At 39.1% G+C, this 21,116-nt stretch overlaps 1 protein-coding gene across 1 annotated transcript; it reads right to left on the bottom strand.

Moving 5' to 3' along the window:
* Window positions 1-1,610: 1,610 nt before the first annotated feature.
* LOC127857314 (uncharacterized) lies at window positions 1,611-18,104 on the bottom strand. Its single transcript, XM_052393720.1, has 8 exons — window positions 17,894-18,104; window positions 5,011-5,217; window positions 4,495-4,677; window positions 4,267-4,419; window positions 3,811-3,993; window positions 3,416-3,765; window positions 2,806-3,195; window positions 1,611-2,696 (listed from the first exon to the last, which is right to left on the bottom strand). The coding sequence occupies exons 1-8, from the start codon at window positions 18,102-18,104 to the stop codon at window positions 1,611-1,613; spliced, it is 2,763 nt and encodes a 920-aa protein (XP_052249680.1).
* Between the last annotated feature and the right edge of the window lie 3,012 nt (window positions 18,105-21,116).

Here is a 21,116-nt window from a genome sequence, read left to right as displayed (position 1 = left end):
GTGGACAAGGTAGCTCCAGACCAGCCTGCACTGTCTCATAAGTGGACAATGTAGCTGCAGATCAGCATACACTGTCTAATAGGTGGACAAGGTAGCTTCAGACCAGCCTGCACTATCTCATATGTTGACAAGGTAGCTTTAGACCAGCCTGCACAGTCTCATAAGTGGACAATGATGCTTCCGACCAGCCTGCATTGTCTCATAAGTAGACAAGGTAGCTTTAGACCAGCCTGCACTGTCTCATAAGTGGACAAGGTAGCATTCGAACAGATTTCACTGTCTTGTAGCGGTCAAGGTAGCTTCAGACCAGCCTGCATGTCTCATAAGCGAACAAGGTAGCTTCACACCAGCGTGAAGTGACCCGTGAGCGGACAAGGTACCTACAGACCAGCCTGCACTGTCTCATAAGTGGAAAATGTAGCTTCAGACCAGCATGCAGCCCTGCACTGTCTCATGAATGGAAAAGGTAGCTTAAGACTAGCCTGTACTGTCTCATAAGTTTACAAGGTAGCTTCAAACACGCCTGCACTGTCTCATAAGTGGACAATGTAGCTTTAGATCATCCTTCACTGTCTATTTAAGTTGACAAGGTAGCTTCAGTCCAGCCTGCACTGTTTCATAAGTGGACAAGGTAGCTTCAGACACGCCTGCACTGTTTCATAAGTGGACAAGGTAGCTTTAGACCAGCCTGAACTGTCTCATAAGTGGACAAGGTAGCTTTACACCAGCCTGAACTGCCTCATAAGTGGACAAGGAAGCTTCAGACCAGCCTGCACTGTCTCATAAGTGAACAAGGTAGCTTCAAAACAGCCTGCACTGCCTCAAAAGTGGACAAGGTAGCTTTAGACCAGCATGCACTGTCTCATAAGTGGACGAGGTAGCTTTAGACCAGCCTGCACTGTCTCATATGTAGACAAGGTAGCTTTAGACCAGCCTGCACTGTCTCATAAGTGGACAATGTAGTTTCAGACCAGCATGCACTGTCTCATAATTGGACAAGATAACTTCACACTAGCCTGCACTGTCTCATAAGTGGACAGGGTAGCTTCAGACCTGCATGCACTGTCGCATAAGTGGACAAGGTATCTTTAGACCAGCTTGCACTGTCTCATAAATGGACAAGGTAGATTCAGACCAGCCTGCACTGTCTCATGAGCGGAAATGGTAGATTGTGAGCATCCTGAACTGTCTCATAAGTAGACAATGTAGTTTCACACCAGCCTGCACTGTCTCATAATTGGTCAAGGTAACTTCACACCAGCCTGCACTGTCTCATACGTGGACAAGGTTGCTTCAAACCAGCCTGCACTGTCTCAAAAGTGGACAAGGTAACTCGCATATTGCATAAGACCCGTTTTCGCGCGATTCGGCTCAATTGGTTATGACCTATCAGAGTCTTAATATGATGGTGACTTAGGGTAAGGTGGTACCCACAGGTCTGTATACAGGAGTGGAACGGCTGCCGATGACTGAGAGGTAGGTGGCACACAAAGGATTGTTTACAGGAGTGGAACGGCTGCCAGTGACGGAGGGGTACGTGGTATCCACAGGACTGTGTACATAAGTGCAACCCATAGCACTGACTAAAGGAGTGGACGACTGCCGGTGACTTATCGGTAGTACCAACTGGACTGTCTACATCTACGACTTCCGGTGACTGAGGTGTAGGTGGTACCCACAGGACTGTCAACAGAATTGGAACGACTGCCGGTTACTGAGGGGTATGTGGTACCCCCTTGACTGTCTCCAAGAGTGGATCGACTGCCGGTAACTGAGAGGTAGATGGTACCAACAGGACTTTCTACAGAAGTTGAACGGCTACCAGTGACTGATGACTCATGACTTTCAAGAGGAGTGAAACGACTGCCGGTAACTGAGGGGTATGTCGTAACAACTTGACTATCTACAGGTGAGGAACGACTTCCGGTGACTGACAGGTATGTGGTACCAATTGGACTGTCTACAGCAGAGGAACGACTTTCGATTACTGCGGAGTATGTGGTACCCACAGGACTTTTTACAGGAGAGTAACGACTGCCGTGGAGTGAGGGGTAGGTGATACACACTGGACTGTCTACAGGAGAGGAACGACTGCCGGGGAGTGAGGGGTAGGTGGTACCCACTGGACTGTCCAAAGGAGTAGAACGACTGCCGGTGACTGAGAGGTAGGTTGTACCAACTGGACTGTCTACATGAGTGGAACGACAGCCGGAGACTGAGGGGTAGGCGGTACCCACATGACTTTCTACAGGAGTGGAACGACTGCCGGGTAGTGAGGGGTAAGTGGTACCAACTGGACAGTCTACAGGAGTGGAACAACGTCCGATGAATGAGAGGTAGGTGGAAACCACTGGACTGTCTACAGAAGAAAAACGCCTGCCGGTGACTGAGGGATAGGTTGTACCCACTGGACTGTCTACAGGAGTGGAACGACTGCCTGTGACTGATTGGTAGGTGGTACCCACTGGACATTCTACAGGAGGGGAACGACTGCCGGGGAGTGAGTGGTAGGTGGTACCCACTGGACTATCTACAGGAGTGGAACGGCTGCCAGTGACTGAGAGGTAGACGGTACCCACTGGACTGTCTACAGGATTGGACGACTGCCGATGACTGAGGGGTAGGTGGTACACACTGGACTGTCTACAGAATAGGAAAGACTGCCGGGACCTGAAGGGTAGGTCGAATCCACTGGACTGTCTACAGAAAAAAACGACTGCCGGGGATTAAGGGGTAGGTGGTACCCACAGGACTGTCTACAGAAGCGGAACAACTGCCGGTAAGTGAGGGGTATGTGGTACCCACTTGACTGTCTACAGGATTGGAACGACTGCCGGTGACTGAGGGGTAGGTCCTACCCACAGGACTGTCTACATGAGTGGAACGACTTCCGGGGACTGAGGGCTGGGAGGTACTCACAGGACTGTCTACAGCAGTGGAACGACTGCCGGTGACTGAAGGGTGGGTGGTACCCACAGGACTGTCTACATGAGTGGAACGACTTCCGGGGACTGAGTGGTGGGTGGTACTCACAAGACTATCTACAGCATTGGAACGACTGTCGGTGACTGAGGGGTAGGTGGTACAGAAGACGAAAAACTGCCGGGGACTGAGGGGAAGGTCGTATCCACTCGACTGTCTACAGAAGAGAAACGACTGCCGGGGACTTAGGGTAGGTGGTACCCACAGGACTGTCTGAAGAAGAGGAACGACTGCCGGTAACTGAGGGGTATGTTGTACCCACTGGACTGTCTACAGGAGTGGATCGACTGCCGGTGACTGGGAGGTAGATCGTACTCACAGGACTGTCAACAGGAGAGGAACGACTGCCGGGGAATGAGAGGTAGGTCGTACCAAGAGGACTGTTTACAGGAGTGTAACGACTGCCGGTGACTTAGAGGTAGGTCGTACCAACAGGACTGTCTACATGAGAGGAACGACTGCCGGGAACTGAGGGGTAGGTCGTACCCACTGGACTGTCAACATGAGTTGAACAACTTCCGGTGACTGAGAGGTAGGTGGTAGCCACAGGACTGTCTACAGGTGTGGAACGACTGTCGATGATTGAGAGTTGGGTGGTGACCACAGGACTGTCTACAGGTGTTGAACGACTTTCTGTGACTGAGGAGAAGGTAGTACCCACATGACTGTCTACATGAGTGGAACGACTTCCAGGGATTGAGGTGTGGGTCGTACTCACAGGACTGTGTACAGCAGTGGAACGACTTCCGGTGACTGGTGGAAGGATGGCACTCAGAGGACTGTCTACATGAGTGGACCGACTTCCGGTGACTTAGGGATGGGTGGTACTCACAGGACTGTCTACAGGTGTGGAACGACTTCCGGTGACTGACTGGAAGGTGGTACCCACAGAACTGTCTACATGAGTGGAACGGCTGCCGATGACAGAGTGGTAGGTGGTACCCACAGGGCTGTCTACAGAAGACGAACGACTGCCGGTAACTGAGGGGTAGGTGGTACCTACTGGACTGTCTACAGGAGTGGAATGACTGCCGGTGACTGAGGGGTAGGTGGTACCCACTGGACTGTCTACAGGAGTGGAACGACTGCCGGTAACTGAGGGGTAGGTGGTACCCACTGGACTGTCTACATGAGTGTAACGACTGCAGGTGACTGAGGGGTAGTTCGTACCTACTGGACTGTCTACAGGAGTGGAACGACTGCCGGTGACTGAGGGTTAGGTGGTACCCACTGGACTGTCTACAGGAGTGGAACGACTGCCGGTGACTGAGAGGTAGGTCCTACCCACTGGACTGTTTACAGGAGAGGAACGACTGCCGGTTACTGAGGGGTAGGTCGTACCCACTAGACTGTCTTCAGGAGTAGAACGACTGCTGGTGACTGAGAGGTAGGTGGTACCCACTGGACTGTCAACAGGAGTGGAATGACTGCCGGTTACTGAGGGTTAGGTGGTACCCACTGGACTGAGTACAGGATTCGAACGACTGCCGTTGACTGAGGGGTACGTGGTACCCACTGGACTGACTAGAGGAGTGGAACGACTGCCGGTGACTGAGAGGTAGGTCGTACCCACTGAGCTGTCTACAGGAGTGAAACGACTGCTGGTGACTGAGGGGTAGGTCGTACCCACTGGACTGTCTACAGGAGAGGAACGACTGCCGGGGACTGAGGGGTAGGTCGTACCCACAGGTCTCTCTACAGGAGTGGAACATAACCGGTGAATGAGAAGTACGTGGTACCCACTGGACTGTCTACATAAGTGGAACAACTTCCGGTGACTGAGGGGTAGGTAGTACCCACTGGACTGTCTACAGGAGAGGAACGACTGTCGATGACTGTGAGGTCGGTGGTACCCACAGGACTGTCTACAGATGTGGAACGACTTTCGGTGACTGAGGGGTAGGTGGTACCCACAGGACTGTCTACATGAGTGGAACGACTTCCGGGGACTGAGGGGTGGGTGGTACTCACAGGACTGTCTAATTCAGTGGAACGACTGCCGGTGGCTGAGTGGTAGTTGTTACCCACTGGTGCTGTCTACATGAGTGGACCGACTTCCTGTGACTGAGGGGTGGGTGGTACTCACAGGACTGTCTACAGGCGTGGATCGACTTCCGGTGACTGACTGGTAGGTGGTACCGACAGGACTGTCTGCATGAGTGGAACGGCTGCCGATGACTGAGGGGTAGTTGGTTCCCACAGCAATGTCTACTGGAGTGGAACTACTTCCGGTGACTGAGGGGTGGGTGGTACTCAGAGGACTGTCTTAAGGAGAGGACGGACTGCCTGTGACTGAGGATTAGGTGGTACCAACAGGCGAGGAACCGAAATACCTGATAAACCTTTATAAACCGGAAGTGTTGACTGTTAAATCAATATGATTCGTTGGACTTTCATCTTCGTAAATTTTGTTGGTTATCCGGACCAAGAATTTAACACAATCACACCGCTTCGTAGCGGTTCATTTCCAAAATTTGAAATCAGTGAACTTACATATCAACGAATCAGGAACTACGAAATTTAAACGCAAAAAAACGCAGAAAACGCAAGATTGGGGGAGTGAGGTTAGTTAGGGTACTTAGCGGCTTTTGTGACACCAATTTTAATCGTTTTATTAGATTGTTTTTAATGAATTATCTGTATCATATAATTCTAGTTAACAGAAACAAAAATTGCATTTCTGGTCCTAGCGTTTCATGATTTCTATGCATTTATCACATCTGAATGTCGTTTAAGTGAGTGTACATCTATGGCATATGATATTGAACAAAACAAATATAACAGTTCAATTTAAATAATAAAAAAATGTCAATTTTAGTCAAGAGTGTTGGAGAAAAATTACTGGCTGTGCTTCTAAAACGATTGAAGATTAAGACTGTTAGTATCTGTATCAGGTATCGTTTAGAGCTGACAGACAATGTGTATAGATGACATTAAAAGATAGACATAGACAGACATTTGAGGACATAACAACACATGTTACTTTTAATAATACTTGTGTGCAAAGTTTCGCATTTTGTGGGGTATGGTATTATTTCGTGTTATTTCAGACACAAAAATGTCTGTGCTTGAAGAGGACTTTAGAGAATTTGAAAGACGAGTTTGTGTCGAGGGATCTATGACAAACTATAAGATGTTTATTATTTAACATTGTCTTCGTGAAAGGGTTTTGTTGTAGATTTTATTTTTAATTTAACAACATATACAGCATAACATATACTTTGTGAAAAATATATTAAATAACATAATACCCAGCCGTGTATGTTATTTTATTTAAATTTAGGCAGCATTTTGTGCATGAAGACTGCTGAATTCCTGCTTGTATCAAAACAACTTTAATAGCTGACAAATGTTGACACTGGTTAAATTTCGTTTATGTGTTAGCTTTTTACACTAATTAATATTAATGAAAACAAACATCATCAACAAAATTCATAACAATACATAAATATTGATTAACAAAGGTGTTTATTAGGTTATACACGACCAATTTAACCGATACAAGTCTTTCTTGTACAGCCACATATTTGAGATTGAAACATTATTTATGGTAGAATTGTTTAACACTGCTTAAATGTTTTTTTTCCGTTTCATACAACATTATTCAAAATATTAGTGACATAATTTATAAAAAAAAATAGCACAACATACAAATCAAATTTTACCAAACGCAATCATTTGCCGTCTAGAGTGCAAACTTTCTGATAATAATTTGAACCTTTTGAATGAATATCGTACTTGTTGATGGTTTAATAACAGCCAATAAAAACGAACTTTATTTCACACATATAGAATACTAGGTCGGTGCCGAATAAAGCGAAGTTTATTTTGCGAGGCTTAGAAAATCTGAACCACGAGCCTTGGCGATTGGTTCATATTTTCGGGCCGAGCAAAATAGACTTCGCTGTATTCGGCACCGACCTAGAATTTATCCCATCATTTTTCTTATTCGTTAATTATTTCTTTTAAAATAGAATAGCAAAATAAAACTACACGGAAAGTTATTTTAAGCAAACAGTGTTTTTCGACCTAAGCTGTAAAGAGATCCGCGTAAGAAAATAGTACCAGAATATTTCAAGCAAAACAATAACAATTCATTTATTTAAAAGACAACAGCCACCTACATATGTTACCAAAACTCAACCAAATCAATAACAATGACTAATTAAATTTATAGCGATGTAAAGAGTCAGGTTCATTTAGAATTTGTTTTTCTACACAGTAGGCCGAGCACGTGAGTCGACTTGGTGTGTAGAGCAAATCGATGCTTTTTGTCGGATTTACGGTGTGTAAAAGGTGTTATTGCAATACTGGATTAGTTATTGTGTACATGAAAATTCTGGATGTTGAACGTTGCCCCGAAGAACTGGGATTAAATGAGCTGGACAGTGACTGCTGAAAGCTGTACTGTGCCTGTGGGTGGGAAACTTGCACTTCTGTTTCGGGTAGAATTTCCGCTTCGGTCTGGCGTTGTTCCGGCTGGCTAGGGGGCTGCATTGACGAAAATGTGGCCGTGCTGGTGACAGAGTGTTTTCTATCTTGAATTGGTTCTGCATTTTGACCCATAGGGACCGTTAAGTAAAAATATTCTATTATACTACATATCCTGGTGTGGGGTATTTTCGACGATGTAACGATTTTTCAACAAATTGCAATATAAATGATGTAAATAAATTTGAAACTCGTGAAAAATTTAATAAACAAATTTGTTTTAAATAGATTTTTATATAAAACTTAATCAGAAAAGTTGTCTACGTGTTTACAATAGAGAAAAATGTCCGATACTCTTCGGTTGTGGTCTGTGTATCGGGTGGGGTATTTTCGACGGTCGTGTAGCACTAATAATAAATAGTTCTATACTCTTCAACAAAGATAAGGAATATGGCCCAATTGAATAATTAACATATTTAAACTGTGCTTAACTAGTTTGAACAGAAATTAACAGCTTGAAGAACTTATTTACAGTTTTATTTATGTCAGCTGTCTATTTTATTAGTCTTCAGCAGAACACTTCGGGCAAAGGAAAGAGTCACCCCGCCTTAGTACTTTGATTTGCGTACAAAATGTCAAATGTACCAATCCTTGACACAAATCACAACATCTCCACTTGACAATGTTAATGAATGAAAGCTTTGTGTCAGTGCAAGGGGATAGAAGAGCTTGCAAATAATGCACTTGTCAGACTCTGCAATGTCACTATTATCTGATTCGGAGCTGACCACCTCTTCAACTGGGGGCTGCTTTCGTTTCACCCGAAGGCCGGAGGTACTGGGTACAGCGGAAGAGATGATACACTGTTCTACATCTGCACACTGTTTGCTCTGTGACTTCAAGTGAAGCTTTATTGCGCCAACAACTGGCGATTCTGTGATAGCTCTGCCTCCCACAACTTTACTTAGAGTATTCCATGGCTTTTTCTGTTGAACATTTTTTAGAATTTGACCACCTTTTGTTTGAAAAAATGATTCAACGGATTTTTCAGAAACATCTTGAGTCGAGTCGTTGGTTTTGAAATCTGTTGATGGAGCCAGATCCAAGGGGCTTATCACATTTGGATTTAAGGCAAAACACCCGACTTTCTAAAAGCTGCCTGAATATTTGAGGCAGTCAGTGTACTTGTGTACGCTCTGCAAGCAGGGGCACACACTTCATACCGCGTGATTGCATTACCACCCCTTTCACTTATGTGTCTATGGCAGGCAGCATTCCAGGCTTGTTCTAGGGACCCATACAGTACAGCTCACGCAAAACCAACAAAATCCGCGGCTACGCCGCGGACACACTCTTTTGTTTTCGAAATTGCTCCGCATCCACAACGAGTATTCCCTCGGCATCATGCCGAGGCACTCCGCGATAATTCGCGGAGTTACGCCGCGTCTGTTTCTGCCTCGGCATCTATCCGCGGTATCACGCCGCGTCTTTACACGCGGCGATTTGCCGAAAAAATACATATGTTTACTTCTGCGTGATTGTGTAAACCTTTGGTCAGCTTCTCTGCATACGGAACTTGATACATAATGATTTTGTAGGTCATTATAACCATATCAATGAACCTTACACAGTTTAATCCCGATCATGATCTCGGAAACAAGATTTGCTTTAAACATCGAAAATAACATATTGAGTATCATAAGATATGCGAAAATCCATATGAGAACCAAACAACTATACACATAGAAAACAAATATAAATAATGTTGACAATTTTTATAAAAACTTATATTCGTTTATATTTAAAAATGATAACTTTCACTTCGTCCCGATTTTCAGAAATGGCCATGTGCATGTTGCATCTAAATATAAATTTAATAAACGAAATTATCGGGCAATATATTGAAACATTAAACTCGGCATAAATGTGACTACCAAATAATATTGCGACGCAAAACAGTATCATTATTGTGACAATTAAATACACTTGTAAATCTGCTGTTCTCTTAAAAATTGCGCGAAAATAAAGATGACTTGTGTAATATCACGTTATCTGCCTAGAAAGCGTGAGCATTTTCATTGTAATTTTAATAAATCTGTGCAAATAATACGAGGAAATAACAAGTTATACAAGCGTATGCGAATGCAAAAAGAAATGCAGTGAGAACCCCGCCTTAAAATATCGAATTTTATACTGAAACATTAGGCGGTTAATCTTTTGATTTGTCGGCATTTTTTTATACTGAAACATTAGGCGGTTAATCTTTTGATTTGTCGGCATTTTGTTTCATTTCGGACTCCATGCAGTTTTCAGATCATAATCTCAGTGCTTTATTACCCGAACTCGTTAGTTTCTGGACACCTGTGCTACTGAAAATAACCACCGGTTATGGCCCAAACAAGCACAAAAGGCCTTCTGAAAACCGCCGACTGCGTCTTTGTTTTATTGCGAAATCAAGCACCGATAAACCAATATCCCGTGTATTACAAAAACACACACTTTGGATAAGTACGTGTCGTCTGTCAAAATCATAATTTATCAGTAAACATATCGAAGTAATTCTCGTATATGATCTCGGAAACGGGACTTGCTTTAAATATTTACCATTACGATATTTTTTTTTTCATAAGATTTGCTTCAAAAACAAATGAGAACCAATCAAACATACACAGACAAAACAAACAATAAATAATTATGACAAATTAAATGGAAAAAAAAACGTTGGTTTATTTTCGATAAATCGCTTTTCCTTTCTCCCAATTTTCAGAAAATGACTTATACACGTTGCATAAAATCGAAATATAGATGACGCTGTTTATTGGTCGTTGTCAAAGAATATTAACTTTACACGGCACTTTGTGTGCAATCAGATACAATACAGTAATTGTTGCAATATTGAAAGAACTAAAATATGAAAATGATACAGCGTTTTATACTTTTATTTTATTCAGGAAAATGTCAAAATCATTTGCGAGATACCCCGGTCCTCAAATGGAAATTCACTACGAAGTTTTACAATGTTGTCTGCGCTACGTAGTTTTGTGTATCAGTAAATTCACCCACGCCTATTTTCGCGCGCTTTTTGTTTTAGACAAACACTGGACACGAAAATATCATGGGCTTATACATGTATTTATTTGTGTTACCCTTGTCCCGATTGGACACCTATTTCATCAAATCTTTAATTAGAAACATATGCCGAAATTCATATGATATTTTAGAAAAATGTTGGATGTCTGTGTTAATGAGTTTCTAGAGCACTTTTCTCGTCAGTATAAATCAGAATTTGCATTTGAAAATGAAATATACGGGATTAGCGGGTAATGGATAGAGACGGAAAAATTCGCATGTATGTGGTAATTGAGAATGACAGTCATAAACGCATGTATCGGGGAGACGATAGACTCGGGATTATACGCATCTACCAGGGAAAGGGTTAAGAAACAGTTCATAAAGATAATTTGGACAGATGATGCAAAACCTTATTGTCAATGTATTATGTATTGAATTGTTTCGCAACGTAGTGACGCCCCATGTAATAAACTTTATTATGCGAAACTCGGAGTCCATTTCTATCCGATGTACATGTACATTGTATATTATAATTAATACGATTGTCCGCCGAATGACTCGACATCATCAACAAAATCCTCGGCATCATGCCGAGGCGTGTCGCGGAGACGAGATGCGGAGTGCCTCGGCGGACAGACGCGGCTACTCGGCGACCAGATAGTCGATTCCGAGTCGACTCCGCGAACACAAGATGGCGTCTGACTCCGCGGATCGCGTAATATGTTTGTTTTGCGTGAGCTGTACTGTAGCAACTGACATCTAAGGGCTGTAACAGATGACTACAGTGAGGGGGCAAAACAAACAGAATTATGTGTTATTTTTTTGCCCATTCAATCAACGGCAAAGATACGTGACTCTTGTGGCCTTCATATAATACCAGAACATAACCACTGTCTTTAGCTGGCAAATACTTCAATAAATGATTTTTCATGTAATGATCAAATATAACAGAATTTGACTATCAACTTTCAGTGACTCTGCCTGCTGCTCCAGGGGTAGCTCCTTCTAAAAGGGAGTCCAACATACGATTACCTGGAAACACAAAATAAGGTGGTATTTGGTGTCCGACACCACTTTAACATCCAATCAAAGTTACATTTTTTGACTTTACAGATGTAACTGCCTGGGTTTTGCATAATTTTCCAGAAACAATATTTGGTGCTTTATGTTCAACATTCAGTCCTTTCTCATCAATATTGAATATGCATTCAGGTTTGCTTGTTAAGTCATATTTATTCATTATGCTTGTTAGTTCTTTAAAGTAATTTTTGATCGAAATTGGATTAGCAGACATTGCACGGGATAGTTCAAGACTTCTAGGCTTGGTCAACTTCAAATTTGGCCATCTGGACATGAAGCCATAAAACCAGTCAAATCCTAATGTTTGCGCTTTTTGTTTTATACCAACGTGTACAGCGTAGTCAGATGCCAAATTGATGGTTTCCTGGCGTGAGTAGCCGTAGCCTACTTCAGCCATTGTTTGCAAATGGCTTGCTAAAAATGCCTCTTGATGTAACGTGAACAAAGTGTGCGGCCCAGATCTTAAGGTGTCTATGTCAACTCTGCCCTTAACCCGATCTTTTGAAGTGGTTATGGGCACTGCGAACATCTTTGCAGCTCTTTCCACTGAAATCCCATCCTCTACAACAGCCTGGTACGCTTCTGTCAAATCCCCAGGGTCATACCTCCTGTAAGGGCCTCTAGGAGGACCCTTATGCTACAAAATATATTATATAACTATTTTGCACGTGCCAAATACAGTTTCTTTATTGATTAAATATCTTAATTGATGATAAACGATGTAAAAACTCGCATAACTTAATACACGTTTTTTATGTTGAACAGTATACTACAGGTTCAAATGAATATCACGTGACTACTATGGTATGTATGACGAGTGAAGCAGACGAACTGTCAAAAATTTAAGTTGTTGATAAATAAAGTATAACGTTATTAATTAATGGTGATATTTAGGGATTAGTTGAAAGGCATGAAAAGCACAATATTTGAACAAAAGTATGTTAATTTACCGTCCGTATAGCCATGAAATGGTAAATTAGGTCATCGTTGATGGAGCTATGTATAGTCAATGTAAACAACACGTGACTTCCGTCGAGTATGCGCGGTACGCATGTTTACACCGGAAAATGCGCAGTCGTCGAAAATACCCCTACGTCGAAATTACCCGATGTCACGGTATATATAGAAGGGATACAACTGTGAAAATTCCTGCACACAACCATGGTGTAAACAATAGCAAAAAATTTGCTTCCAAACGCAATAAATACACCAATTAAACTGAATTACAACAGCCAAGACATTTATCTTTCAGAAAATAATACACTTGGCAATAAAGTACAAGCTTTTCATTGAACTAAGAGAGAAAGTTTCATTCAAAATGCTCAAAAATCCTTACTTGGACACAGGTGTGCACAGCTGAAAACTGAGAATTCTAGAAGTAATTTTCGTATTCCTTTGTTATAAAGCTCTTTTGCTGGTACATATTCCTTGGATATTTTTTTTCATAGTAAAAAAGAATATAATTACTATTTAGTGAGCATAGTTTGCTAGAAATTCATATCAATCTAATTCAATTTCACAATGACAATGTTTTACTTTCATTTAGGATAGTTCACATGTATTTTTAACATGCGATTTGATTGGTTGAAATTATACTGCAGTAATAAATCCAGCCATTCACGTTGCACGTAACATTACCTGACAAATTGCATACAAATCTTTGAAGATAGTAGAAATGTAAACAAATTTAATATTTACGGTGTTTTACATATATGCAGTTACATGAAATGATGGAAGGTGTCTACTTTGAATAATAAAGTGTCTATGGATAATAAAACATGGTAAAATTTGGTCAACTTCTCTGTAATTATTAAATTATGAAACAAAATGTGTCAAAGTGGGTGTGCACACCTGTGTCGCATTTTGAAAATTTTACCGTTTTTCATGAAACTTTCGTTTCAAACACAACTTTGAACACTTTTACTGCTATAAACATAGTTATTATCTGATAGATAAATGTCTGAGCTGTTATTATACAGTTTTTTTGGTGTAATTATTGCTTTTGAAAGCGATGTTTTTGCTATTGTTCAGACCATGATGTTGTGCAGGAAATTTGAAAGTTGTATCCCTTGTATATATGTATATAGTATAAAAGAGTATTTTTTACCTAACGATCCCTGTGTTTTGACCATGGGAGGCAAGTATGTTGGAACATTTTTTCTGTTGCTCATGACTTACATTTGAGTAACTTAAAATTGACTGTACATTCGTGTGTCCAGTGACAGACATAATTTCAGTGGCTGGAATGTTGTGTTCTCTAAGTTTTTGGACCATGTGCTTGCGAGTGGAATGATTGGTCAGGCGTTTTTCAACTGGTAGTCCGGCTTCAGTTGCCATCATCCTGAGCATTTTGCTCAATTTATTCATCCCAATTTTTTTGACGAATGAACCATTGCACGCTTTCTTTGTGATCAGACTCGGACTTCTGCTTCATTATTGTATTTGGAGCGAGATAGAATGGGTCGTTCACATCGCAAAAATTGGCTGGGCGTTTCTGTGCATAAATTTTGAACAAAGCAACTGGGTTTGTGGGGTCATTTTCATTGGTGGAAAACATTTTCGGGACGACTCTTCTAACATCGCTCAAGTTTTCTCCAGTTCTAGTCTTGGTTTGACGTCCATTGAGCTCCTAGTACTCGGTCCCATCAGAAGATATTTTCAGTTTAAAACCCCCCATCTTTTTGGAAAATAATAATAATTTGTAAATATTACAGTAATTTTTTACTTATTATTTTATGCTTTCCGGTGGTTTATAGAGAAATATCAGTGAATTAAAACTAATAATTTCACTGTTTCAAACAATTAAATTAATAGTGAAATTTAATGATAATTTTTACTGTGTACTGTGAAATGATGTCATTTCTTTGACGAAATGATGTCATTATCCCAGCAAAATTCTTTAGTTAAGCTCGTTCGTTAACAATGAATATTAACTGTGAAAAAACATAAAATAAAAAGAAAATGTGTTGGATTCGTTGATTTAAGGTTTTAATTCACTCGTGATCATAGAAAATATATATTTTCCCTTAATTGTGGCCACTTGTGTGCCACTTGTGTGCCACTCGTGAAATATTATTTCCCAAAAAAACTGTCGCTCGCTACCTTAACAATCACGTGCGGAATGGTACAAAATTATACTGTCCAATTCGCGCAGTATGCAGTTTTCCGAAAATTTTAGTTATTAACAGACGACCAAATTAATGAATTTTTATATTAAAAAAGTTCATAGTTCTACTTCATATAAATTGTTTATGTTTGAATAGCTGTTTCAGTATAATAAAATAAATATTACATGTTTGACAGGGTGACAGTAAATTTGTAAACTTTTGGTAAAATACTGTCAACCGAGGTGAAGCGGAGGTTGAAATTTCCTCAAGTTGACAAATTTACTGTCACCCTGTCTGACATGAACTGTAATATTTATATAATATTTAATTTGTTGCTGTGTTTTTCAGATTTTTTTTGTGTGAAACTTACCAAAACTTACTTTATGCAAAACAGCGAAGTTTTTAATTAGTTTTTTTAAAATTTAAATTCTGTTATTTCAGGTATCAAATTGATTATACTTAAGGCTGTATTGTTCCTTCGTGCCACGCAAACCAAAATGCAAGCAGTTGTTTAGCCACATGGTGTGGACAAAAGCTTTTGGACTGTTAGGACCTAGGACACCCTTTTGCCACATTATATCTATTTCATGGTCGGTAAGTACGTATGCCTCACATGGCCGGTTGCCCTTTCCCTAATTAAAAGCAAAAGGGGTTTAAAAAAAGAAAAACTCATTATTATTTATAGCATTAGAGTTGTAAAAAATATTTCTTTATTCGTCCTTATTTCTAGATTCACGCGAAAAATCCCAATCAACTGAATTTACGCACAAAAATTCCAGATTTGTTTGGTCCCCGGTACTTTTCCAAAAAGGCAACAAACTTGCTGTAAACTGTGAAAATCACTGTTGGCTTAAAGAAATACTGCAGTTAGTATACAAAAATATTATCATTTTGTCAATATATCACAAACTGTCATAGTTTTCATTAAATAATCCATTGCAGTGTTGAGTAATGTATTTATACCGGTATTTGCTTTCATTTAACCTTTTCAGTGCTGGAACCGAATTTTGAAAGCCTTTGCAAACAATTTGGATCCAGATGAGATGCCACAGAACGTGGCGCCTCATCAGGATCCAAACTGTTTGCTATTCTGATAATATTCTTTGAAAAAAATCGAAGAAAATGCTAATTTTAGAAATTCAGCAGACGACATTTAAGCAGACGACAAATTTCCCAGCATGCAAAGGGTTAAAGTGGCTATGCACGATTTTGATGTGTGTTAAATTGTAATATATTGCTAAAAATATGATACAATAACACAAAATAGGCAAGAACAATTATGCATTGAAGACAAATTTCATAAAATGCAGCAAAGCCAAATAAGCCACAGAGCCGATTGAAACGGAAGATTTTTCGTACATAATTTCCTACAATAAACCAAAGCATTTGTCTTTTTAATATGATTGCAGTTAGTGTTCTTGTGTGGTGTGAACAAATATCATTGCAGGAAATTAAAATAATTTGTAAAACTAAATGTAGATTCACAGCGTACATGCATGACATACGTACTGGCGAATTCGACTGTACAGACATTTTCGACTTCAGAATTAAATATCTGGCTTGTTTTGCATTTTTCGACACATGTTCTTCTTATATTTGATTTTAATTGATATTAATTTTCAATATATGTTTAATATGTTTTTTTGCACATTTAATACAAATTGATAAATATTTAACAAAATTATGCATTTCCATCTTTAAAAAGAAAGTTATTTTTACCTCCTTTTTCAGGCTTTTCTTTTTAGCATTGTAGGTTTCTCTTGTCATAGAAAATTTTGGCCCTTTCTCATTCATAATGCTAAAAGGGTATTTGTTTCTTTTCAGCTTCCGGTCCAGGCTACTGATGATGGCCCGGATACTTGTCGGTTCAAACTTTGTGATATCTTCGCGTTGCAGGGATAGAATGAACGTTGTAATATGCTCGTCAAGGAAATCGACATCCAACTGATGCATTGCCCTGGTCTCACCCTTTGTCAGTAGAAACCTCTGGAATTTTTTTGTGTCATTTAATGTTTTTTTTGCTGTGTTTTTGTTTTCTTCTTTTGTGATGTACTGTCGGACTTCAGAAAGCTCTATGTTTTTAAATTCATTTGGAATTGACTGGTTGAGATGTTTGGCTTCATTTTGAACTGTAACATTTGTGTTATTTTGATAATCGCAATTTGACTCAGGGGCATTATTCTCAGTTAAATCCTCATCAAATTGAAGTGCATTTATTCCATATTTTTGCTCAAATTCTTCCAAACTTAATTCCACAGCATTTGAAAACAAACCATCCCATACTGTATCAAAATCACCTGTTTCTTGGTTGAACATTGTTGTCAAAATTTATTTTATTTGATGAAATATGTTTTGCTGCAGTTTTATTTTAATTCTTGATTGTGTATTATTTATTTTTTCATTATTTCAACCACAATTGACATTTAAGTCTTAAGCAGACGACTTTATTTGCTGCTGACTTATTTAATAAAATACATGAAATAAAAAAGAAACATTTCATATATTTTAAATATTTATTTCTGAACTATTTATTTCCAATTAAATGAAAATAATATATTATATTATTGCATTGTGTTGATTTTTAGCCATTCATTGACAAGAAAAGTCATACACAAGGTAAACAATTGCTAACTACTGAACCGTGATACAAAAAGTAGTCCCTCTTAATAATGACGTCATGAGGACGCGCACTTAATATTTGTAAACAATGTTGTTTTTTGCTGTTTGTGTTGCATTTTGTGTTTCAAATATATTACATCTTGGTACCAAATTGTTTGTTTTGTTTAATCTGATTAGATTTTACTAAAACTGATTACTTAATAGTTGATTCCGAGTAATATGACCATCCTCCTCACATAACAGTCAGCCGCGCCGGACAGCTCTACTTCAGCACTGCCGAAATAGAGGAAAATTTATTCCACAGGGGTTTATTTCGACAATGCACGTCTGATGATGGGATAAAATACAGAACGACATATATGGAATGATTATGGAATGGTTATCGATTTTTTACCGTAAAGTCATTTTAATGGTTGTACAATTCCGTCCGTCACTTTGACACCAACAATTTATAATTTAAATTATTTTATTTAGTGAAACGCATTTCGTTCACACTGAATATTTGAAGCAACATTCACATATCAGATAAAGGAATACGCGCCTATTTTTTTAAGTTCAAGTATTTAAATACATTTAATGCTCTTGCAACTAATTCGGCTTACAAATAATAAACTCGTGAATGTGGTCGTAGAAATAGGACCACATTCTTCTCATTGATCTGTCCTTGATCGGAGCGGCACAAGTCGCGGAGTTGATGTTGAACTTGATGTCAAGGTCGTTCAAGTCAGGACCGAACCAGGTCGACCACGAGCCGTTAAACCACTGGATTCTGTAAGCGATGATGCGACCTTTCTCGATGATTTGGTCCGCCATGTCTAGACCAGCATGACAGCGACAATCATATCTCGCAAAACGGTTAATCAGCCTGCAGTTAAGGCTGCAAAATAAAATATGTACATTTGTTAGTAATATCATATACAGACCATTCATTATAATCTATGTTTTAAATAAATATATGATTTTCCTCAAGAGTTGTAAGAGCAAGAACATAATCACGAATGTTAACATATATTTACCATGACGAGCGACATCGATATTATAATATTCACCGAAGCTTACGAAAACGAAGTGGGGAAAACTGTCATAGTTTCTGCGTCTTATAGCAACAATATTGTCTTGTTATTATTTATTATATAGGTCATTTGTAAAAGCCTTTTTTTGAAAATATTCATTTGGCATTTATATACATGTAAGTACAAAAGTTAAGGGACGGTTAATTGTTCAACAACGATATAAATTTTAATAATATAGTAGATGACCATCAACTAGTCTCACTCACTCTTTTAGTTATCTTAAATTGTTAGCGAAAAAAACAGAACGTTATTCGATAGTCTTATAATAATGTCATTGTTTAAACAAGCAATCGTATTTATTGAAAAAAACAACATGGTAACCCAAACAAATACATAAATGAGTGAGATAAGAAACTGTAATATTAATCATCACTCTCTTTTACAGTCTAACAATAAAATGAAATAAACTGTAGAAAACGGATCAGGTACAGAAAAACAGATGTAAACACAATAACAACTGCTTAAAATTACATAAACCAATTCGTAGTAATTATTTTCATTCCGAGTGTGAATTTTTGTTCACTAGACAATTTTAACAGTACACACCTTGAAGAAATAATTGAACTGGAAAATCTTCAAACTTGGACTGTTTTTAAGTGTTAAAAGTTTAGTTTATTAAAATAAAACTCATAAATTCCTTTCGGTTTCAGCATCAGCAGATGCCTTAATAGCAGGATGAACAATAAAACGCTACAGCTCAAGCAACGTAGCTGAGAGTAAACCAGGGCGATTACATTATTCGACAATATTTAAACTCATCTATTGATGCACAGTCTTATATTAGCACTATATAAACACTATATTATCACTAACGATTTGCTATTACAACACAATTTCAAATTTAGAAAGAATTGGTCATACACTAATTACTTCATCATTCTGAAGAGCTAAATCATGCTCAAGTATGTTTTTTGTCTATTCCTGACATAATTGTACTTTATTTCCATACACAATTGTAATTAACTATTCCCTTACATCCCTCCTTTGCCTATATAGCAAACAAACAAATACTCTGTTTTTTGATAATAGCCGCAGGGACTCGCATACCGGCTGTCCATTTATTATTATACTTAACATAATAACCATCATCAAAACGTCAAACATACATCACATAATACAATCTTTCTAACAGTCATCATACAGTGACATTCTATGTAAGTTTAGTTCAATGCATATATCAATTATTCAATTTCATATATAATTTCCATAATATGAAATATTAACACATTATTTTAAAAAATAACATGTATACCGTGCGAGTTCCCAAAGCTGAATGACGAAAACTGACCACGTTTTAACCATGCACGAAAACCTCGTGCTTCTAGAGCGCCTCTAGCGGCAAATTCATACTGAAGGGAAAGTAATTTTCGACTCATTCAATAAATTTCAAACATCGAAAATTATATTTCCCTTACATCCCTCCTTTGCCTATATAGCAAACAAACAAAAACTGAAAGCATCAATTAAAAGTTTCCTTAAATTGCTGTAATGTTTATCACATTGCCTTAGTTTAAAACCTTCTTTTGTTTTTGACAGTTGAGAGAAGACAAAACATTCTGAATCACTTGGTATCTTAGCCCACACAAAATATCTTTCAAGATTAAATACTGGGCATAAAACAGTACCAGTTCTAGCTAAAGGCACCCATGCTCCATCCCGATACTTGTCGGTCTTGGATGACTGAATAAAAATACTCATATACATTGGGTAAATAATAATATCACATCTCTTTAAATTCAACAACTCACTACTTCTTAAAAATGCAGCATAGGAAAGTAACAGTGCACAAATTGTCCTTTGATTAAACACATTATTTTCTTTATACAAACAGTGAAAAACTTGTTCAAATACAGATACAGAAATTGGTTCTTTTCTATTCGAATGTTTGCTTAGTCTCCTCTTAGCAGCCTCTAACACATGTTTAACTAAATTAGAATCGGTTGGTGATTGTAAGTCCAACAAGTCATGATACCACTTTATACTATAAAAAGCATTCACAATAGGACTTGGTGACTGAGCAGTTTGAATTAAAGATGTCATATATAAAGCCACATGAAACGCCTTGGCGCGAAAAGTATCCTCACTAGTTAAGTTATTACTCAAAGCCCAATCACACCACCTTTTAAACCCCCTTCTGTATGCCTCTGATGTGTTCATAGCTCTTGATTCTTTGAGTAACTCCGGCAGCAAGGACACTCCCCCCACCAAGACGTCAGGCAGCGCGTTTATGTCATCTGCATGTCTCTGAAAAAACAGATGTAAACACACAAATGTGTGTTAATAAAAAGTTCAAAACAAACTAATACATCCCAATGTATATTAATAACCCGACAGCCGATACCGGCTTAAACGCACATTCCCACACCTGGTGTGTAACAAGCCACTGTGGCTTCTATTAAGACAAGCGCCTTAACCGCTGAACCATCAGCGCATACTCATTCACGAGTAAAATTAACAACATATTTAAACACACAAATTCGTGTTTTTAAAAACTTCAACATTAACACACTCATTAAAGCAACAACAACAGACAAATGCATTAATTTATAATACAACCACGACAACCGATACCGGCACGTCGCACCGTGCTTAAACGCACGTTCCCACACCTGGTGTGTAACAAGCCACTGTGGCTTCAATTAAGACAAGCGCCTTAACCGCTGAACCATCAGCGCATACTCATTCACGAGTAAAATTAACAACATATTTAAACACACAAATTCGTGTTTATAAAATCTTTAACATTAACACA

Source organism: Dreissena polymorpha, chromosome 14, assembly GCF_020536995.1.
Source record: "Dreissena polymorpha isolate Duluth1 chromosome 14, UMN_Dpol_1.0, whole genome shotgun sequence".
Classification (NCBI taxonomy): Eukaryota; Metazoa; Mollusca; class Bivalvia; order Myida; family Dreissenidae; genus Dreissena; species Dreissena polymorpha.
The sequence above is the reverse complement of the archived record's forward strand: the minus strand, read 5'-3'. Positions and strand labels throughout refer to the sequence as shown.